This window comes from Myripristis murdjan, chromosome 6 (genome assembly GCF_902150065.1).
Source record: "Myripristis murdjan chromosome 6, fMyrMur1.1, whole genome shotgun sequence".
NCBI classification, from domain to species: Eukaryota; Metazoa; Chordata; class Actinopteri; order Holocentriformes; family Holocentridae; genus Myripristis; species Myripristis murdjan.
In genome coordinates this window covers 8942590-8966042 of record NC_043985.1, presented here as the reverse complement: position 1 = coordinate 8966042, position 23453 = coordinate 8942590, and the positions used below count along the sequence as shown (strand labels likewise).

Here is a 23453-nt window from a genome sequence, read left to right as displayed (position 1 = left end):
CGTCAGCTTCAAATTATTCTCCCCCAGTTACACAGTCAGGACAGGACAAACCTGAGAAACATATGAGCTGCCATCAGTCAATCAATCTTTAATGCAACTCTATCAATCTATCTTGTTTTCTATCAATTTAGCTCCCTGGCCCCCATTAGTTTGAATTGAGCCCCAGCATGCAACAATAACTTCTAAACGATCACGAAACCTGGTGGGAAAAAAAAAACCTGGCCATCCGTTTAACCCGTGTTTGTGACACTGCAGGTGGGACAGCAGGAGGTGGGTCTGATGACACCCCCTCTGTCCTGCCCCTGGTCGCTCTGACTCGCTGTTTGCAGTTACACCGACACACGGAGGGGGGCGCTCTTGGACAAGTCCTGGTTGACACGCTGTCTTCTCGTGCTGCTTGTGAGCTCCCGCTCCGCACAAACCAAGCCGTGAATACAACTCAAGCGATTTGGGTCGGATATTTAAAAAAAAAAAAAAAAAAAAAAAAAGGGACTCACAAATTGTGATTGGTGATGCTGTGTCTTTTTGAGCCGCCTTCCACGCGTCTCTTCTCTCCTGTTCTCCAGTGTTTCCGGTGTTGCTCAGTCTGGGCTATGTTGGTAAGGGATATTTCCGACAGCACGTGAAGGCAGCGCATTAGATAAACCTGCTGTGTTTGGGTTGTGTAAGGTGCGCACCTGAGCCTCCACACCGCCTCACCTGAGCCACTGATTTCTGACTTATGAGATGCTTATCTTTATAGTCAGAGCAGCCCGCCCCATATCCAATCGATGAGTTATTACAGGCCTGTTTTATTATTTCGTAAACATTGTTGGGTTTGAAACTCTGAGCGTCCTGATGCGTCATTAAGGAAGTGGCCAAAGTGCATCGCGCACAACATTCCTGCTCTTCTCTAAAGTTTATATATGTAAAGTTTTACAAACGTCAATACCTAACAAATGCTCTGTTGCGTGTCAGACATTAAATGCGCAGTGAAACAGTTGAGGTGGTCAGCGAGCGGAGACGGACTACATGGCACTTCCTCAGAGGCTGTCATGTTTCCTGCCTTAACGACCTACACGAGGTTTCATAGAGTTAACCTGCAATGCCACCTACACTATATATTCATATTTGTATTGATATTTATTTCTATATAAATACATTTTCCGGTGTAACATTTAATTCACTATCGCCCTCGTGTTGTGTTCAAAGTAACAGGTGTTTTTGCAGATAACATGCTGCATTCACTTACACATGGAAAATGGTAGATACGAGCTTCCTACTTTAAAAGCGCCTCTCATTTACCTTTCATGCAGTAGAAAACGTTTTTCTCTCCACCTTTCAGGTGAATATGACTTTGGAGGTTATAGTTTGGAGTTAGGGTTAGGGTTAGGGTTACTTCGCCCACTTCTCCGATTAATTTAACGTCGCAAACCAAAAGAAATGCAATGAGGTAAGGAGAATGGTGTTTATTTGATATAAAATTTACCAAATGATCTAATTTCACCAGAATTAGTCAACATTGTAAGACATTTTTCTTCCAAAAGCTGAGGAGTGTTTTTCCAGCAGTATGAGCAGAAACTTTTGTATTTCACGTCAGCCGCTCGTTTTTCATTATTATTCCCAGGCGCCAGAAATCAGCAGAAGCCCCGCCCCCTCGCGCTGTCTGCTCATGAATACTCAATTTTATTCTAATGAGCTGCTGAGGGCTCCGCTGGGTGTCTCTGTCAACAGAGAAGTCAAAGTTTCAGCCCAGTCCGCGGTCAGGTCGACGGCCCTGCGAGGAGGTCTGCCCGCTCCCCTCCTTGAGTTCAGCTTCTCGGTTAGTTGACAGGATGTCTCCGTCCACGTCCCCGCGCTTCTTCTCGGAGAAGGAGGTAGCCCGCAACTGCACCAAGGACTCCTGCTGGGTGCTGCTGGGGACCCGGGTGTACGACGTGACAGGCTTCCTGCGGATGCACCCCGGCGGCGAGGCGCTCATCCTCCGCCGCTCCGGGAGGGACGTGAGCCGGGAGATGCAGGGACCCCCGCACCGGCACTCGGAGAACGCCCGGCGCTGGCTGGAGCAGTACTACATCGGAGAGCTGGCCAGCGACGAAGCACAGGTACACACAAACACACACACAGAGACTCACTGCACATACATGGTTATCTGTCCCATGCATACACACTGACCTCATCTTGTAAACCCACACATGCAAAGTTCACAGACAAGAACTTGAGAGGAACTCGAGAGGAAAAACTTTGTCGCTCTGCCCTGCGGTCTCCTCTCCTCACAGTATCTGAATAAGAGCAAAACATATGGCTCATTATTCTGAGGCATGATCTTGGAGAACTGACCTTATAATAGAATAGGTATACTAGAAATAGTAGCCTCTAAAGGCCGTGGCCCCTTTGGGAATTATTTTCCATAACATAATTAGGGTGAATCAACAAAGTTACACCCTTATCGGACCTGAACATTATTTTTCTTCTCATGCTGGGTTTTGTGGGGGTGTGCAAGCGAACATGGGTGTCACTTTGGTTTGTTGAGCTGTGGGTGTGGGCCTACCCCAGTCCAAACGTGATCTTGTGGTTCTATCAGTACAATAGCAAGTAGTTGAAGAATAAAACCCATATCTTAAAAAAGCCACATAAAGGTGAGTATTCAGGACCAGGGTTACCTCTTAGACATGTGATGAGCCATACATTTAAGAATTTATTGTAGTGAGCAAAAAAATAGTGTCCCATCAGTCATCATCAGGCGTATAAGGAATATGAGCAAGCTGGGATGTGTGTGTGTGTGTGTGTGTGTGTTGTTTTTTTTTTTTTTTTTTTTTTTCTCAGTGGGGTAGCAGGTGACAGTGCAAGCAGTGACTTTGCCAAAGCTCGGTGGTTTTGCAACAAGCGGAAAGCCGATAGGGGCCTGCGGCTCAGCACCTAACAGATGTAATCGTTATTCACTTGACTTATGGGCGTTGCTCCAAGGTGAAGAAACTCCCTTGTCCCTGATCCAGTCACTTGGCACAATATTGATTATAGGGCAGGGAATTAGGGGTGGGAAAAGAGAGAGAGAGAGAGAGAGAGAGAGAGAGAGAGAAATCTGTTTGTATAATCTCAGAGAGAAAGAACGAAAAGGGAGGGCCCACAGGTGACATGTTAGACCTGGCTTCAATAAATGGGGCTGGGTGGGGGGTCAGTGGTGTTAATGAATGATTCAAGAGAGGTGTGTTAGAGTGTGTAAGAGAGAGAGAGAGAGAGAGAGAGAGAGGGACAGGGAGAGGGAAACCGGTCTGTCCTGTCTTCGTATAGCCGGGACCATTGACAGGGTAAATTTGAGGGAAACCGGAAACTTGCCGTCACTTGAATCCACACCCAGTTTTGCTGTGCGTGTGTGTGTGTGTGTGTGTGTGTGTGTGTGCGCGAGAGAGAGAGAGAGAGCAACAGAAAGTCAGAGAGAGTTTGCATAAATCTCCTGCTGACAAAGTTGGCATTTACATGGCTTGCCCACACCTCTGCAGCCAAGGTTCATGCAATTTGTACAGTTAAAGCTGCTGTTTTTTATTGTTTTGTTTTTGCTTTTCTTTTTTCTCTCTTCTCTGAACCCTCACGCCTTATTTGCTGATAAACCCGATCGGAAAAAAAAACTGTCACTTGGCCTGTTCCTCCTTCTGCTCGTTGGTCATTCAGTGTGAAGATGGCCTCTGTGTGTGGCAGTTTGATGATGCAGACCGCACACACGCACACATCCACACCCTCACACACACTTTTCACACATTGAGAAGTTGGTGTTTTTCACAAGAGCAGCCATCACACAGTCTAATGGAAAGTAGAGGTTATTCACACTTCATTTCTACTCTTTATTTCATCTGAATGTCTTAAGTGTTAACTGCCAGTCACGCTCAGGCTTAAAATGTGAAATGAGGAAGGCTTGGCAGGAGACTGGAGAGAGAGATGCCGGGCAGCAAAGGTCACGGGGCAGGGTGCCTCCCGGCCTGCTGAGCCATCTCAGGGTGTCCGACAGGCTGGGAAGGTTGTGTCAAACATGAGACAAAAGGTCACGAGACTAATTCAAAACCATATCACTGCAAATGAGTCATCATGACGTTCCCCTTGTAGCACAAATATTCCATCTGCTTTTGTTCCCCTGTTATGGCACAATATGTTAATCTTGGACCACCTGGCACCTTGATATAACTGCAAAGGGTGAACTGAGCCACATTTCTTCTCAGTAATGATTTGCCAGTTGGCTTTAATTGCCTGAAGCATGTTGAGTCTGATTAACACGGAGCGATGAAATGCCGATGGGGAAAGAGGACGTATGCTTTCAGTCCGGACGTGACTCCAGAGTTGTTTCACTGTTGCCTTTTTTACAGAGTTTAATCCTTTTTGTTACTTTTTGAACCGTATACCAGTGATTTTGCATGGTTAGAATAGGCCAGTATCTACAAAATGCATCAATTATGCAATTTCTTGGGCCAAGTATTCAAAATCACTGGCATGGACCTGTAAATGGTCACTGACTCCATCAACAAATAATTGCAACAAAATGAAAGGGCCGCCTGGGTCCTGTTCGTACTTGTGGTCAACAATCATGATCGTATTACCTGGAGGTCAAGGCTAACATACCGCCATTCACTCCCATTCGTGTTCTAATAATGTGAAAAATGACAGGACAGGCTGCTCCACTGTCAGGCCACACTGCTTTGAACAGTGACATGCGGTTCATACAGACAACTGAAACGTCAAGTGAAGCGGTAACCATCACCATGCCAAACACTGCAATCATAAGACCTCTTTGGGATTTGATTTTGGCTCGAGAGTGACATGGACCGTGCTGCCCTCCTCTGCGGAGCAGCTGAAAATAGGAGTCGATTCCGGAAGAGATTGGGAGGGATTGATAAGAAGCACAGGCCCGGAACGGGAGTTCTGCCAGTCAGAGAGTTCAGCACCTGACTAAGTAATGGATAAACCAGTGCTTTTGATCAGCAGTCCCATCACCTCACACAAATGTCACTTACTGCCCTTAGAAATGTGGCTTTGCACCCACACTGTCTGGGAATAATCAAGGTGCAGCTGTTGCCTTAATTCAGATTCCCCCCATGGCTTGAAATTCCTTGAAAATTTCTCGATTTGAGAATAAAATCAAGGATGGTCTTGAAAGTTTTTGATGGGGATAAAGACTCTGGCAACACTGAAGTAAGAAAGGATCCTTGAATTTCACCAAACAAGAACGTTCTTGAAGTCAGTGTCCAATCTTGTTTATTGAATGAGTAACATTTGAGTCCCGGCTCCTAGGAGAGGAGCCACAGTCTTAACCAAAGAGCCGGCTCCTCCAAGCCGAGGAGACGTTGCCTCCACTTCTCTGTGTCTCAGGCGAGGCTGCTCTGCTGCACCACCATGTTTGAACAGAATACAAACAAATGCTGTGTGTAAGGCTCTGTAGACATTTAAAGACATTACAGGACTTAGAAAAGTTCATGTTTGAGAGCTGCTCATAGTGCAAACAGAGGGAAGTGACATCTTGCACAAGTAGTCAGCAGATATTTGTCCATTATTAGCTATACATTTTAGAGGAGAACAGGCATGTTAAAGTGAAAACTGTTAGCTACTTTCATATGACAGAGTATTCCAATTAACAAGAAATGCACAAAAGTTAGCATTTTTTATATCAAAGAAAACTTTTACAGAACATAAGGCAGAAAAAGATGCTTTAGGTAATTTAGAAATTAATTTTATTGTTTTTTCGTAATTCCTGTTCATGTACGTATACCTATAATATCTACATAAATATATTTTTCATTTATTCTTTATTCAAAGTTGACTGATACCGAATAGTACTGCTGTTTATGTGGCTATTTATTGATTCTTTATTATTTCTAGAATCGGTTGACAGTGTATAATAATGTCGAATACTCTTTAATAAGGTGTTTTGTTTAAGAAATCAGCCCTCTGAATAATTTTGCATAGTCATATCGGTGTAAAATCAGTGCTCTAAAATAAACTATATCGGTTGCCATATTTGTAATCAGTGCGTTTTTCCTCTCTAAAATCAGTAGTGGTATTGGTCTTAGTCTCAAAAATACCTTATCAGTCAGGCAATAATAAAAACCTCACATTTTACAACAAGTTAACACTTTTGAGCGTTACTTCTCTGGGTAATGTCCCGCCCCAGCAGCTTGTTCCCACACGTCAGTGCAGCAGGAGGCTCCATAAATGCCACATCGCTGGGACTTAAAAACGTTCTTCTCACAAACAGGATCTCACACCTAAAGATTTCCTCAAAGCAGGTCACCCCCAACATGTTCCACCACCAGGCAACAGTCCTGATGTTTGAACAGCCCTCAGGTTGACTCATAACTCTGTCTTTATTGAACTGAAAGCTTCAATCAATCAATCAAATCCTTTATTTAACCAGATAAGCATAATTGAGATTTAAAACCTCTTTTACAAGAGCGATCTGGCCAAGCAAGGCAGCAAAAGACAGAGTTACAACACTAAAAACATTCCAACAGGCAAAAAAAAACATAACATTCACAACAAAGTTCAGATTATAGGCAAGATATCAGACACAGTTGCACTGTCCTAGAGAACTGGTTTTGTAGTCCTTTAAAATAGTTTTAAATTCTCCTAGCGTAACTACTCCTGGCAATTTGAGGTCCTTTTGTAGCTCGTTCAGGTCGATTATGTGCTGAATAAGTGTCACAGCGGCACTGAACATAAAAGTGTTTGTTTTTGTTTTAATTCCTGAAAAGCTGAGGTGTATGGAGTGTCTAGTGGGACGGCACAGTGTAAGGCAGGTGCGTCCCTGCAGACAGAGCAGTGGAAGGCTTTGCTGGGACTGGATCCCAGGCCTGCAGGAGTTTGTCAGGTAAGAGATGAGACAATAGTTTCTTTTGAGTGTGTGTGTGTGTGTGTGCGTTTGTGGGCACGCACATGCGTTTGTGAGGGTTTACAATCAAACAGAGGAGCTGTTGACACAGTCAACAACTTAAAACAGGTTTCTTTTGAGGGCCGATCGCTTCCATTCAGAGCCGGTGTTTGAGGGCCCTTTTCCACCATGGAAATAAATCCAGTGATTGGCATTTAATGTCAGTAGGCCGACTTAACCTGCAATAGGTTCATATAAATGTGCTATTGATTGATGTAATGCAGTGAGGATTCAGTCTATATCCAGTTCATGAAAGCTTTTACATTTGCTCTTTACTGGGAAAAATGCTCTGTTGTATAGGAAATGATGCGTTTTACATTTCCAGTTTGCTAGGAAGAAACAGAACAAGAAGAACTGGGTTGAGAGCAGCGATAGCCATCGTGGCTTAACAAAGAAACTCAAATTTCATCTGTGGAAAATCCAAAGAAAACAGCGTGACTCTCCTGGACACACAGGGTGACAGGTAGTCTCTGTGACGTGCTGTGCATGAAATGCTGATGGCTGTGTAGCAGCAATTAAATAACAGCTGACCAGTGTCACAGAGACTTAAATTGTAATCCAGTATTCAATACAACTGAACCTCTTTTGTCCGTCCACCAAACGTATGAAGTGGTAGGTGACCCACACAGCGTTCAGTCGCTGTAGTTGCATGCCACAGTGTGTGCATGCATCTCTTTGGGTTTGCTTGCTTGATCGATGCCCCGGAGCCTCTGATCCCTCTAATCAGCACGCCGTGCCATTGTCAGGTACACCTTTGTTTGCTCTTAGCTCCGGCAGCTTTGTTCTGACAACCCCGCCAGCGCGCGGCCTGCCTACCTCGGGACAGGATGTGGAAATGCACTGCTTAATAATCCATGACACATTCTTTCTCCTCCTGCCTCTCCCTCTCTCTCCTTCTGTCTTTCTGTTTTCTGATTCTTTACTAAAAATGTAAATGAATTCAGAACGCTGGTAGTCTCTACACCCCGGTGTAGGGGAGAATGTGATGATACATTCATGAAGTCAGGGAGATAATAGGCATATTGTGGAATGAGTGGAATCATAAACAAGCAAGTGAGTGTGTACATGAATGAATTAACGACAGACGAGGTGTGGAGGAGTGCCACCGAGCGAAAAGCCGAGGAGAACGAGGCAGATTGTAATGAACCAAACAGATCGGAATAGCTCTCTGCTCAATTCTAGGCCAAAAACTGCCCGTGGTGTTTGGGGAAAAAGAGGTGAAGATGAGGTTAGCACACCATGCAGGGGAACCGAGTGAGTCATTAAGTAGAAATGTGTAGATTAGAATATAATAAAGGTCAAAGTGGTGGGTGGTGATGGCTTGTGTGGCTGGAATGCCAGAGGGCGGCCTGCCGGAGCGCAGGAATGCAGGCTTTCATCTGCAAGAAGCTCCTTCTCACTGACGGGATTGTCTGTCAGCAGAGGGGAGGGGGGGAGGTGGTGGGTAAAATATGCTGCTCAAAATCTGCCTTTAGAGGATAATGTTGTACAAATGATATTCGTATAAAACTGAGGAATTCAGTCTTTGGTTTTGTTCTACTGACGGTTGCTGGCGCTCTGAGCTTGTCTGTCAGATCAGCGCAGAACGAGGCCGCTGACCGACCTGCATCCAAACCTGGATGCCTGTGAAGCCGAGAGGCTGCAGGTTGTTCTCTGTCGTACTTCATGATGAAATCCAGACGAGGACAAGGACACGCCACACCTTAACTAGCATTCACAAGTGTTGACATATTTGTAGGAACATGTTTAATAATTATGTTGGCTCTTTTTTTTTTTTTTAACGTAACATTGGTGTGGCTGAGCATTGTTCTTTATTTCAAACTGAAGATCTCAAGCTTTCCTAAGATACCAAACATGTGCTGCTGAATTCCAGGGAAATGTGTAGAAAATGATGCACAAGACATCTCAATCTATTTGATGTAATGCTGCAGCCATAAAACAATGGCATCTTTGGTTTTAATATTCCGCTCAATATAAGTGTGATGCGGTTTCAGGGAAGTAATATGAAAAAAAAAAGTTTTTGTTAACTTTGAAGCTGGTTAAGGGGAAATCAAGGAGAAAATAGACACAAATAGGTGGCGATAAGGCATAAAGGAAAGAAAGTTAAAGCTAAGCGACTAGTTCTGTCATATTTTGAGATTCTGCATCATCAAATGACCAATTTTTTTGAAATCTGCAGAAAAACTGTGTTTTCAATTGGATTGCATGTCAGTGTAGATTCATATAAAAGACTCTCTCTCTCTCTCTCTCTCTCTCTCTCGCTCTCCTTTTACCTGTCCAAATGCCAGTGTTGTTACGGCAGTATGAAACATGAAACTCTATCAGACATATTTACTGTGTTGTCCCGGTCAGTTTCCCTGCAAGGCTTTACGTTGGGAAGTGAATTCAGACGTTTGGCTCGTATTTCAAGACAGAAATGTGGCGGGAATCAAAGAGAACGCGAGAGAACGGTCGAGCCGCTGTCGGTGTCATCCGTCTCTCTCGGGAAGCCGTCCAGGTGAACCCGCCTCTTTCACAACGCCTCTCCGCTGCTCTGGGTCAGAGTTCATCACCGTGGCGATGCATTACCTGGCACAGTGTGTACCTTTGCAACCATGGAGATTGCCGACGCTGCAATTACCGCTGGGCTGCGGGCCTCAGGTGGCCCCCCTGGTCACCATGGTAACACCTGGAGGATATAGACAGTGAAAGGTAGAGGTGGAGAGAGAGAGGAGGGAAGAGTGGATGGACAGGCAGAGGGGATGTGTTTGAGAGGGTCAGTTGATTTGAACATTTGGCTGAAGGTAAACCCAGATCCTCCCAGGAGTCTGATATTAGACGTAGAGTATCCCTCTCCTCCTGCTGCTGTTTGCTGTGATCTAAGAGCTCATGCAGTAACTTCAACTGGTGGCAGATCTTTTTAGCCATAAGTGTAAATCCTAAACTGTGAGAAGCTGCTACCCATCTGTGGTAAGAAAAGGAAAAGATGCACCGAGGTAATCATGTAAAATACTCGGGTTGAACTTCTGCACATTTTGAAGTATAAACTGGGCATATGCTGAGTTATGAAAAGAGGATTTCTGCGAGGTAACATAATGAAGGTGTGTTCCCACTGCCTGCCACTGTTACTGTCCCTTTTTGTTGTTAAGACTCTCCGCACTGAAACTGTGTGGCTTGCCAAAAATGACTGGGAGTACAAAAGGAGTGTGTGGAGATTAAAAGGATGGTTTTGTAAAGCGCTGACAAATGAGTGTTTAAGGGGTGTGGGCACGATCTTGTGGCCTGGAAAATCTCCTCCTCCTTTCCCTCTTCCCCTCCTTCTTCCATGTATCGTTTGTCTCGCTCTGTCCATTCAGTCAGTCCTGAGGGTGTCTGTGCTCCCCTGTGCAGGTGGGCCACGCTGTCGACTGTGTGTGTGTGTGTGTGTGTGTGTGTGTGTGTGTGTGTATGTGTGTGTGTGAGTGACTGTGGATGGGGCCGGTTGGCCCATAGCCTAGGGGGGGAACATGACACACACACACACTCGCAGGTCTGTTGTCAAAGAAAAACAAGCTGTTGGAAGGTGAGTGAGAGACAGAAGATTCTCAGACACACCCAGAGGAGCAGAGGGAGGAGGAGGAGGAGGAAGAGGAGGGAAAGCCGCTCTAGAGGAGGAGGCTGGGTAGAGGAAGAGAGGACCGGGCCAGTTTCCCCACCAGCCCTCATTACATGCTGGGATATCACATTTTATGCAAGGTGACAATCACAAACTGAGCCGAGTAGAAACGGAGATGCTAAGCTGTGAGTCATTGTTTGACAAAGCCGACCCGTTTGTTTGCCTAAAAGCCTGCATATTAAATCCAGTTCAGATCAGCACCGTACAGTGGGTCACTAAAGGTTGAAATGGGACTTTATCTGCAGGCCCTTGAAATCTCTTGAATCCTGCCATCTAAACTCAAATACTAGGGTTTCAATCTAGTTAATGCGGTAAGAGAGTATTTTCGTCCCAAAGTGCAGAATAATACATCAGTGAAGGTTTCACAGGGTTGGTTGTCGATACTGGTGGTTTAAAGGCAGAAAGAAGAAGATTTGTCAGTTGCGGTTTGTAAACACAACTTTCAGAGGTGGCCCCTCCTCCCCCTCGGCTAAGCTAACCGTCAGCGGCGAGTTTTCCTTTCCTAGGATGGCGACGGAATGAAACGACCACACAACATCTAAAACACTCTGTCACCAACCTAGGACAAATAAATTTAGCCCGCCGCCACCGTCTGCTGTTTTCGTAGCTTCCTATTGGATGTTGTGCTATCGATCTGTTATTGGCTGGGAGGCTCACACCCGCTGCCCAAAGGCCGACACCCAGAGGAGTCCCGAGCTCAGCAAAACAAGAAAATCCAGGCAGGGTCTTTGCAGACACACACACACACACACACCAACACACACTTCCAGTGGCTCACATTGTTTTCTTATTCATTCTGCCTTTAATGATAATTGAACTCAAGACTTTTCACCATATCCTCACTCACTGGGGTTTGGATTTGGGGTGTAGTGTTGTAGGTTTCTCAGATACATGGGATCGGCTATCATTTAAAAAAAAAAAAAAAAAAGCCAGAATATGCACTCTCATGTGTAAGGAAGGTGAAGACTTAAAAAAATGCAAATGATTAAACAGGATGCCAGCAGACAGTGTTTCAGTCAGAGGACCACCACCAGTTTTTCTTGCTGTTATATTCACGCCTGACTGGAAGCCCACAGGCAAAAACTGGAGAGGCGTTAACCAGCTCCTACTTGTTTTCTCAGCTTCCAGTTTCATAAAAGGCAGCAAGGTGGACTTTACGGCCTCATAAAGCCGCATTTTTTTCAACAGGCTATGATAACATGTTTGGTAATCATCTGCAAGGCTCACTGCTATTACTTATGACTCTCAGGCAGCTTTGAGCTCTTGTTTGTGTGTCGATTTGTATTGGTGGGACAAAAGGGACATTAATTTATCAGACGTGGGTCTGGAGAGCGGCGGCTTACAGGTGCATACAGTAACACTGTCAGTATGATGGGCAGCAAGGCTGCTGGGTTTGTAGGCCGCTGAGCTCACTGCCGTCTGTATTGTAACTTGACACCCCTCGGACAAACCGGGTAGCTACACAGAGCCTCTGATTCTACACACACACACACACACACACACACACACACCGACAGGCACACACACACCACCACAGAGAGACAGAGAGAATGGAATCTTGATTCCTGGTCCTTCAGGTTAGACAGGTTCTGCTAATTAGAGGGAGAGAAGTGATCTTGTTAGACACACATACACATACACTCACATACTACTGCTACTACTACTACTACTACACACACACACACAAAATACTACATGCATTCTTCTTATACACCCCCCCAACGGAAAAACTGCTCATATGCATCTTTGGCTTTCCTTCCCTTGTTAATCACACCTCACCCACACACACACACACACACTCACACACGCGTATCGAGACACACACATGTGCACACACCCACTGCGCAGCACCTCCCATGCTGACCGGTCATGAGTTTGAAAAATGCAGTCACCTCAATTCACGACAGGCATGAATTCACTGGGTGATCACAACAAACATTACGAAACATTCCTGTCTTCCTTTTTCTGTCTCTCTCTCTCACACACACACACACGCACACACACACACGCACATTGCTCAGCCACACAGCATACAGCCACACTTAACTCAGTTGTGGTTGCATGATTAAGTGGCGGTAAGTTAAGCGCTTCTTGGCAAAGACATGACTAGTCGGTGGATATGTGAGTGTTTGTGGCCTGGTGACAGGAGAGGTTGTGTTGTTATCGCTCCCACATCTGCCAGTGTGTGTGTGTGTGTGTGTGTGTGTGTGTGCTGGCAGAGACAGGATAGCATTTAATCATTACTAACTGCACAGTCAGGTGATTTTCATGCCATCATTATCAACTGTGAATCACACAACGGGCCGTGTGTAGCTTCAGATTGGATAATGTGTTCATGTGAGACGAGGGTCACATATTTCGACAGTTTCACACAGTTCCACACTGCAGCTGCTGCTCGGCTGAGTGGAGGGAAGCACACCAGGGCCCACACTTACTACAGTGTGCGTATGACCATTAAAACAAACACACTAAAGGAGACAATGCCTAGCTTTTTGATCAACTCAGTTTCAGTAAAAGATGCCACTTTAAACAGGAGTTAATGGCTGCATTTCACTTTCATTTTTCTCAACTGTCTGCCCTCTCAGTTTGAGTGTCTTCTGGGAGTCCGCTGCTCCGTCCGTCTCCACGCTGCACACGGGATGAGGATGATGATGATGATGATGAACACATCGGCACAACATTAGAGGGTCATTTAGATTATTTATTAAACACTGGCCGACTTTTCCGCTCCATGACAGCCGTGCCAATACTGCAGCGGTGCAGCACAGATGAGCCTGTGTGTGTGCGGGTCCCTCGGAACAAAGTGACTCTTATATCTTTGTTTATTCATGGTTTCTGTCGCTCTGATTGTAGTCGATGAGCAGCTCAGTGATTGTTCTGCCACCGGCTCTCCATTGTTGCTTCGTCGTGTCAGCCCGAACTGAAACCCCCCACTGAGACAAACTCTGACAGCTACCATGTCAGGCAAGGCAGGATATTTATATTACACCCATATCATGAAACTAGATGTCATCTGCCACTATGGATGTTGTCATTACGTTTTATATTCTCTTGATTTTGTTATTATAGCCTTTATTTAACCAGGTTATAATGCGACTATGGATGTTGTCATTATGTTTTATATTCTCTTGATTTTCTGTGCTGCTTTACCATAAAAGAAGACAAGTTTCTGAACTTAGTGGAACATTTTAGCTGTTTTGTTATGTTGGTCATTATAGCCACATTACTAATGACGTTATCTTATGACAACTCCTCTACAATATCATTATCAAGGCGTTCAGCCAACTATATTGTGATGTTTGATTTTGTTCGTATTGCCCAACCCTTGTATGGATATGGTCTTTTTTCAGTGATTTTCATTGAAGCGTTTAAGATGTCCATGTTAAGAGCACTCAGTTTGTTTGTGGGCAGAAACAGGCAGTATATGCTCACTGCAGCCCACTGTGCGTCATCGATCTTTTTAATAGTGGGCGATGGACATTTACAATAGGAAACCTTCCAAAGACTTAAACAAGAGTCCCAGTCTACAGGTGAGGTCAGACTCCGTCACGTTACACACAGGTGGCACAGCTGAAGCGTCTCTTCAAGTACTGCTCTAGTTTGCATTTTTATTCGCCTGTCATGTTGTTACCTGTGACAGTGTCGCTGTATTTGACTATCACCACTATCTAAACAGTGTTCCAGTGAGATCTGATGGGGCTCAAACACTAATGAGCACAGGGTGCCGGACACTTCACCAGTAAATACCTGCTTTCTGCGCTCATCTGCAGCGTCTGGAGTGAACCTGTTAAAGCCAAGATGACGCTTTAGGCAAGAAGTGTTGTCGTCAGGTTTTTGTCCATGTTTGCAAGAATATGTCGGAGACCCCCAAGTCGACTTAAGACTCAAAGTGTTTGGTTGATCCTTTTACTGTGTGTGTGTGTGTGTGTGTGTGTTTGTGTGTGTGTGTGTGTGTGTGTGAGAGAGAGAAGATGCATGTGTGTGTCTCCATTCAGAGCTCAAGGCCTTGTACAGGCAGCAGTGACATTTTGAGGCAATGCAGAAATATGACAGCACACAGACAAATATGACAACAATACGCTTACTCAATATGAATAATTTCTCATCCGTCACAGTTTGATCCAGCTTCAGTTTTTATTATAAACTCTATTCCTTTTTATTGAGCCCTGTCCTGTGCTTCAAAGTGTCGGCCGTGGATCTTAGACCCTGTGGTGTGTTCGCTCAGTCTGTGTGAACAGGTTTCCGTCACCTGGAAATGCACATATTCTCTCTAAAAATGTTCACATGGACATTATATACGCGGTCACATGGGCAGTGTAGTGATACTGATATGAATACTGTGTTGTGTAACTAGATATCGTCTGGCACTTTTCATCCTGTAATATGGTGATAAAGCAGAAGTGTTGTCTTTTCCTAGTGTTTGATATGTTCTGTTGTTTCCCTCACTTTGCCTGATCATCCTATCCACCTCACTCATGTGTTTATTAAAGATCTCTTGTCTGTAAATATCCAAAGCGCCACAATGTCATCACAATAACGATATCAAGGTATTAAAAGTCAAAGATATCATGATATTTGATTTTGTGAATATCGCCCAGCCTGACATTTTTTTGGCATGCTGCCTTTACTTTTGCTTAAAATGAACTAACGGTGGCATATTAAAAATTTTCCGGTGAGATGAAGCTTGGAGTCAGAGCGTCTTAAGGCCCGGCTGCTGTCAGGACGTGCGTGTCACTCTTATGTAGCGGTTGCCATGTCAGCGTTGCCATAAACTGTGCGAGACAATCCCTCTATCCACAGTGTAACCAGAGACCGGAGTCGCCTATAGAGCCTTGGCCTCCGACGTCCCTTTGTGTGTTTGTTTGTTTTTGTTTACGTAAATGCAGCATGTCACCTCAGCTGTCAGAAGCAGGCTGGATGCTGTTTTTACCTCTCAGGCACAGGCAGACTGCCGTGTGCGTGGCCTTCACCCTCATCCTGAGAGTAGAAAAATACCTTGCCTTGCAAAAGGTTAAGGGAAGTCCACACGCGGCTTATGCTCCATAATAATTTATTTGCTAAGATGCAAATGGTTTTGCATCTTAGCAAATAAATTATTATGGAGCATACGCCGCGTGTGGACTTCCCTTAACCTTTGGCAAGGCAAGGTATTTCTTTACTGACTGTTTTTTTGGGCCGGCACCAGCCATCAAAGGGGATGTGCATGACAATTTTTCACAAACTCTGCCTTCACCCTCATCCTGTCATCAAATCTCAGCCTCCGGCCCGGGGGACTCCACTGCGCCCTGCGTCCACACTCCTTCACAGCACTGCCTGGCACTAACCCGACCTTTGGCCCATACACACTTCCTCCAGCTCCTGCCACGCCCCCATGCCCAGCCCCAGTGATAAATAGCACGGTAATAAATTTGAACAATAGAACTACATGCACACACGCACATACACTCACATTTTATTGCTGAAATAATAAGATCCTGATAAGGCCTTCCACTGAAACACAGAAAAAACAAACACTAAACACCGACCAAGCAAGGGATGTGAATAAAAATAGGCCCGCAGAGAGATGAAGTAAATGGGGAAGTGAGAGTCTTCATTCCACGGACAGAGATTCATTTGTAGTATCATGTGAATTCCCCAAACACCCAGAAACCCTATTGGCTGAGTGTTTGGTGTGACCGAAAACATGTCAAGTAAAATGAGAGTCAGCTGTCTAGCAAAGGGGAAGGGATTCTTGCTGACGCATAACTGAAAGAAAACATTTGGTGTATGTTTTAGGCCTTTCAGAAAGCAGCCTGCATGCAAATGAGGAGATCATATCCGGAGCACACAGATGATAGTAGAGAGAGTAAATAAAAGTGAGGTTTTGACTCGGTAAAGCTTTTTGGACCCGCGCCGCCCGCCAAACCTCAAGGCCGAAATGAAGAAGTGAATCTGCGCTGTTGTGTATGATGTCTGAAATTGAGCATGTCTCTGTGTTTTTGCATTTTGTGCGTGTTTTTGGATCTGCGCCGGGAGGGCATTGGCTGTTTTAGCTTCCACCCTTTAGTGCAGAGTTTATTTCAACAGTTCTGTTTTCATGCTGTGTGTCGAAATGTCAGTCTCGGTCTTTTGATTTGCACGAGTAAAGTTTTGTAATCCTGCATCTGTGCGCTCCAGACGTTATCTTTTCATACATTATTCAGCATGTAAGCATTGTTGCATCAGCTTTGTTCATGTGTCCAGTCCCTCGCAGCTCCACCCCACGCTCTGCTCCCCGCCCAGCACCGTCCGGAGAACATCGTCCAACATCTCTATAGATGTGTTCACACCAGGCGTGTTTGGAGAGGCTCGTTTAACCGCGGGGGCGTCCACCCCTGCAGTTTGGTTTGTGTGGTCTGCCGGGGTCAACGGCATTCAAACTCAGGTGGGAACAAATAACCGCGCTGGCACACCTGAAACTGCACGGCTCAGTCCTCGCTCACGTCTGGAGAATTGTGTTGCTTTTCTTAGCGACCCCGTAAAAAAAAACACGTTTGATGTGTATAAGATGACAGATGTCTGGACTGATGCCCAGGTTCAGCTGTATCTTCATGTGCCCTTAAAAGAAATGGTACGTTTTTTTTCATGAAATTGCTTTTTAGTGTCATCATTGGGTGTAGAAAACAGGCCTCTCTCTGTCTGTGCAAAGTGGTTTTCCTCACAATAACTAACATATACCTAGTTATAGCACCTGTAAGACACAGTTATTTCAGTTCCAACCAGCAGGATATTTTCCTCTTTACTGGACAGATGAGTTGCAGCAATATCGTTAAAGTGCATCTCTACCGGATATGTATTACTGTAGAAAATGCAGCTCCTAAAACTCCATTTTATTCCATTTATTTTCAGGCTTTTGGTCTCACATGTTGGCTGGTGATGGAGACAGAACTCTAAAATAACACTAAATAAGTAAAACCTGGGTTTGCCATCCCTTTAGCACCTGTGAACACCGGAGAGGGTCAGTTTGCATTAAAGGTCCAGCATGCTCAGGTAAAAGCACAGGGACTGGATTTGTTTCTGTCCAATAAACAAGCTGCTTACGAGTCATGTGACTTTGTTCGACAAGCTCCGGTTCACCTCCGCCTCGACAGCGTGAACCTAAACAAACCAGCAAATGTAAAGTGAACCCTCCCGCCGTGGCGCAGACCAAAGGAAGCCTGGCTGAGGATGTGATGAGGCGCGCGCTGCCCTGAGACGTCACTCCCGCTCCTCTCTCCCCACATGCTCCTTCATCGCCCTCCTCTTCCTCCTCCTCCTCTCCCCGCTGAGGCAGACTGTAGTTTCTGTGTTGGGATGGTACCAGGGCACACCGCCACCCTCCTCTAACCCGCTCCTTTGTTGTGTCTCACTTGTTCTTTTATATTTCTCCTCCTCCTCCTCCTCCTCCTCCTCCTCCTCCTCCTCCTCCTCGTCCCGGGACAGAGCGGCCCAGTGTTTTAAGGCTCTTTGCCTTCATGTCTTTGGCACCGCTTTCAAAATGCAGCACATCTTTTCAAAATGTTTTGCTCCAACTTCATTCATGCGATCATCTCTCACCATAAACACTAAAGTTTCATGCAAAAAACCCACAAAAAAACAGTAAAATGTCATGCACAAAATCAGAACTATCACTCACCTTAAAATCTTGGATCACATCACAACCATAATATCAAAGTAATTTTTTTTTTTTTTGTGAACATAAAATTCAGCCCTACTTATTACACTCCCTTCCATAGATAAATTATAATTTTGTCTGTTTAGTGTTAAGATGCACAGCAGGTTATTTAAAAAAAACTCTCTTTTCATAAAAAATATGAAAAGAGACAGTTATGGTTGTGAGTCTTTCCTGTTGTGCTGTATGAGCTTAATGAGTATAATGAAAGGTCTCAAAGGTCTTCCTCTCCAGTATAATGCAGTCAACAGGTGTAATTCAAGGCATGACAATGGCCGCTGTGCCGTGCGACGTATGTCAACAGCACATGCGTGTCGCTCATTGTCTGCAGTGCGCCCACAGGCCGGCCTGCGTGCACACAGTCTGAGGTGACCGGGAACAACTGCTCCTCCTGCTCCTCCTGCTCCTCCCGCCACGAGTGTTTACCAACGGCCCGCATGGCTCATCTGCTCAGGAGCCGCTGGTCTCGATGCCACGAGAAGACAATGTGTCACAGCCGGACAGTGAAACCGGAGGAGTCGATAGTAATCTGATGAAGAGAGAGACTGAAAGACAGTGAGAAGAAAGAGTGACAAGGAGCGAGGAGTGAGACCTGAATTTTGCCTTTGAACACAATTCTCCGCTCATATTTCTTTCCCCTCACAGTGTCACAGAGCAGCCTCTCTCTAGGGCCGGGCGAATATCACGTCAAACGTTAAAAATATCAGTATTGTTAACCAAATGCGTCAGTGTCGATCTTGTGATAATGTCGTAGGGATGGACTGAGAGAATGAGATTTTGATGTGGATGTGACACACCTTCGCTGTAATTTAGCCTCTGAAACCAGGAAAAGATAACACAAAGTCCCAGGCGTTATCTGGTCTTAAATCACAATATCAATTTCATATTGATATCATGTCCGGCCTTAACCTCTCTCTTTTTTTTTAATCAGTTGCACTGAAGAATGCATCATCAGTTCAACATACCAGTATCGTGTATGTAGTTATTAAAAATATATGTATTTCAAATGGTTCCTTTGCACACCTGAATGATGGGTGCTAGGAGAATGGCAGAAATTTGCAAATAAATAAATAAATAAATTCTCCACGTCATCTGCACTGCAAAATGTACTGTTTACATAGACAGACATGTGCAATAAGGACAAGATATCATGAACCTGAGAGGACACAAATGATGCTGGTCTCAGGCGCACTTCCTCTGGAGCCCAAACTGGGTGAACAACATTGTGCCGCCAGGCCAAAGGAAAATATAAAGACTGGAATCTGTTGCTCCTGGGGCTACGGAAGTATAAGTCTCATAAGTTCATAAAACTTCATTCCTTAGTTGTATTGCAGCTTTTAAAACCAAGAAGAGACACCGCGTAGAGCATGTCACCATATTATCTCGTCTCATTTCACAGTTAATATAATCTTGATATGCAGCCCAGCGCTGGATGAAACGTGGGGTGACAGAGTCCCTGTGTGCAACATGAACAAATCCTCTCTGCTGTTCAGTGACGTTTACCCGTGGTTTGGGTTTTAGATGCTCTTCCTGTCAGTTTATGAGCTGTTGAGGTTTTGACACATTTTGTTGTCATGTTTTTTGTTTTTTTTTTTGTTTCCACGAACAAGAGACCCACAAAACACATTCAGTTCATTCGTTACACCCACAGTCCAGCAGATTAAGAACTAGAACAACGCGTGGTGCCGCTGTGGCTGCACACGGCTGCACCGCCTCTGATTGTAGCTGCAGGTCAGTTTTCGGGTTACCATGTCTGTGGCACATGTGGCAAAACGGATTTTTCCAGCAGGCAGATGTAGGTCACGCACCGGGAAGGGGCCACTGCCTGGCCTCAGCTCGAGTTTCATGCTGGTTATCCATTGATATTAAAATTCTATGAAGCTCAAAGGAACTCGGAAGCAATCGCGTGTCCTGATTAGAGCCGCTCTGAACCCACGCACACATGTGTGGTTGATTTATGGTTCATGGTAGAGGATGGAAGGAGGAGGTGTGTCTGCAGTCATATGCATGTCATTTTTACTGAGCTCTGATCATCTCAAAACAGTCATACAAATTAAAACAGTCATTGCAGTCATTAGTGAGTTGCTTCCTGTTTTGCTGATTGGTTCGATGTAGTGAACGGGAAAGCTGTGCTGTCCGGTCAGTCTGAGTCACTGTGTAATCTCAAACATGTAGGCTAATCTCGCTCATGAGCTGCTCTTTCCCCCACTTTACCTGTCGTTCTCCATCATCACTTATCTAATAAAGCATCTAATAAACCAGTCGAGGAGTGAAAAAAAACATTTTTCCATTTGTTGTTGCGTGACGGGATTATGGAAATGTCAACTGTTAGATTTTCACAGCACCACTGCGACATTGTTGCTTCAACTCCGGTGGGAATTGTGTGGAAAATCCTACAAATACAGAGAGCCACCGCTGAGCAGTGCCTCTGTGCGTCGGCCACCTGATACCTTTCAGATCTGCATACATACCTTTAAAATACCGGAGGGGATTCGTACGTTACATAGTGAAGGTGAACTGCAACATGCAGGTAGGGCTTAGCCCCAGGAAACCACGCAGTTTTCAAATTTTTACAAGATCGCATTGAAACTCCCTGAGGGTTTTCTCACGGAGCATGATTGATTTTATCTGTCCAAGGTTTGTTCAAGAAATCCAGTTAAAGTTTGCTAAGTGCAGCCTGGAATGGAAAGTGATCAGGAGTTTCAAGGCTGTGTGGTGTCACTGTGGATCAGCTGGATAATCCCTTTACTCCGGAAAAATCTGTGTCCAGAAGTTTTCTGGTATACAAGGTAGTGAAGTCACCGCAGCAGAAGAGTTAAAACACCATCAAGCTGGCATTTTAAAGCTACGCAAAGTGCAAGCAAGCAAGTAAAACTTTATTTGTAGAGTATATTTCATTGCAGGTGGGAGGACAGTAACCGGGAAGTTGTGGCCACAAAAAATACATGGATAGTGTCCAAAATAAAACATTGGGCGCAAGTAAACACATTTACAACAAATGAATAACACTGAATAAATGAATAACTTAATATAATGAAACAAAATAATTTAGACCAGCAGCCGACCAGTGAAAGGTGCAGCCAGAGAGGAATGCTTTCAAGGACAAAACCAGTCGAGTTTATTAATAAAAAAAGCACTTCCTGCTTCATGAATGTGGCCGACAGAAATAACTAACATCTAAAAATATGCGCTGTTGAGGAAAGCTCTGCAGGTTGCTCACAGCTCTGGATGATCCGTCTGCGTTGCTCTTCGCTCTTCTCAGTTCCTCTTTTCAGCAGCTACAAACACACACTGCTCATAAAACCACATCTGCTCTTATTATTCAGCAAATTGGGTGCATCCGAGCCTCCGAGCTGCTGCTCCTCTGGCTTTTCTGACCCGTCTGCTTGTTTGGAGGCGAGGCAGGTGATTCCAGCTCCTGTTTACCTGTTTGTTTCCACTGTCGGCTCCTTGGAGAGGGAGCCTCTGTGTCACACATTGAGGCCGCTTTGCTTTAACGGTGCATTATGCAATAGGTGGTGTGTCGCGGTGACACCTCATGTATGTATTTTGTTTACTGTCTGTCACCGAGTTTTTATTTTAACGTATGTGGAAGTTTGTGCATATTTGCTGAGGTTGAAGCGTGTGAGCCGTGTGTTTGCACTGTATGGTTGGCAAATACGTTGACCGAGACTGTGTGTGTGTGTGTGTGTGTGAATATATTTGAAAACTAGATTGGTGGAATGGATGTTGATGCACTTGTGCTGAAGGCTGGTCACGCCATCTGACTGATCATCCGAGGGGCGAAGGCGGCGTTGAGGAAGAGGAGCTTTCGTAATCCGATTTTGCAGTTTCAGGATTTGCAGCTTTATTTAGATGAGACCATGCACGTGTTTGAGGTGCATGCTGGGAAGCGCTTGATTGATTCCGTGCAACATGTGGTCAAGGTCAGAGTCATCAACCCACATGAGCTCAAAAATGTAGAGATGCACCTGTTGCATGTTGTTGTTGTTGTTGCTCAGTGGTTATATTTCACTGTTATTTCATTGAGAAGTCGACCCAGTGAGAGAATGTTCAGGAATGACAGTTTATCAATTTCCCACTCTTCACTGTTAATCTGCCAATCTACAACACAGACAGGAATATCAAATCTCATCAGATTGGATCCCTGAGATTACATCTGATCAAACACTGACATCAGGTCTGTGGTCAGAAAATCCAGAACCGCTGTTGTAGTCCAGTCCTGTTTGCTGATTTTTTTAAAGCCTGACTTCCCAACACCAAACCCCAAACCACTTCTCTTTGCTTTAATACACAGAATAACAGAATATAGTATTTTTAAATCAAAATGTTTAGGGTTTATTTCATGCAAACTACAGTTACATACTATAACTCTTAGAAAACTTAAATGCAATATTGTTTTGTGCAAAAGCTTGTGTTTACTGTATGACCACAATACTAAAAAACCTTATGAAGGGCTTGCAAACTATGACCAGCAAAATTGTTCCTGTCATAAATTGGTACATAAAAAATATTGAAATAATAATATCTAATCCTATGGAGAGCAGTGAAAATTCATATTACAACAGTTTGGAACAAGAATGGTATTTATGTGGCAGTGTGGCTCAGGAGCGGTCAAAGTGTCTTTGAGCAAGGCACTGAACCCCCTAACTGCATGGCAGCCTCTGCCTTCACTGTTTGTGTGTGTGTGTGTGTGTGTGTGTGTGTGTGTGTGTGTGTGAACAGGTGACTGTGAGGCACACAGTGTAAAGTGCGCTGAGAGGTCAGTAAGTCAGAAAAGTGATGCAGAAACACAGTGCATTTATTTCAGTTCTGATTTCATGAAGTGGTTACGCAGCTTGGGGCGCCTGGGGAAGCTGTCAACTTTCAGTTTGACACTAAACTCACTCTGCTCCTCCTCCTCCTCCTCCTCCTCATCATCATCATCAGCTTTGTTCGTAATGTGTTCCTGCTCCACACCGTGTCCTGATCAGTGTCCCTTCTCTTCATCTGTCCCTGTTGAAGCACCTTTGTTTAGGACCAAATAATATAGAAGTGGACCAGGTAGGAGCTTCTTCAACAGCAAAACAAACGCTCCTCTCTCAGGACTGCTCAGGCCATGGTGCCTCTGACACACCCTCTGTATCAGAGTGTGTGTCCACTCTGTGATTTCTCCAACATGAATCTGTCCCGCTGCTCTGAGAGACTCTCAGAGACATGAATGGGAGGCAAAGTGTGTGTGAGTGTATCTTTGAGCTAATGCATTTATTTGGCTGTGCTCA

The 23453-nt window shown here is 44.8% G+C and overlaps 1 protein-coding gene across 1 annotated transcript in view; it reads left to right on the top strand.

The window, feature by feature from the left end:
- Positions 1–1639: 1639 nt before the first annotated feature.
- fa2h (fatty acid 2-hydroxylase) overlaps positions 1640–23453 on the top strand; it is a 34958-nt gene continuing 13144 nt past the window's right edge. The window contains exon 1 of the mRNA XM_030054571.1: positions 1640–2084. Within this exon, the coding sequence (XP_029910431.1) occupies positions 1815–2084 (270 nt within the window). The 5' untranslated portion in view covers positions 1640–1814. The remainder of the gene's footprint in view (positions 2085–23453) is intronic.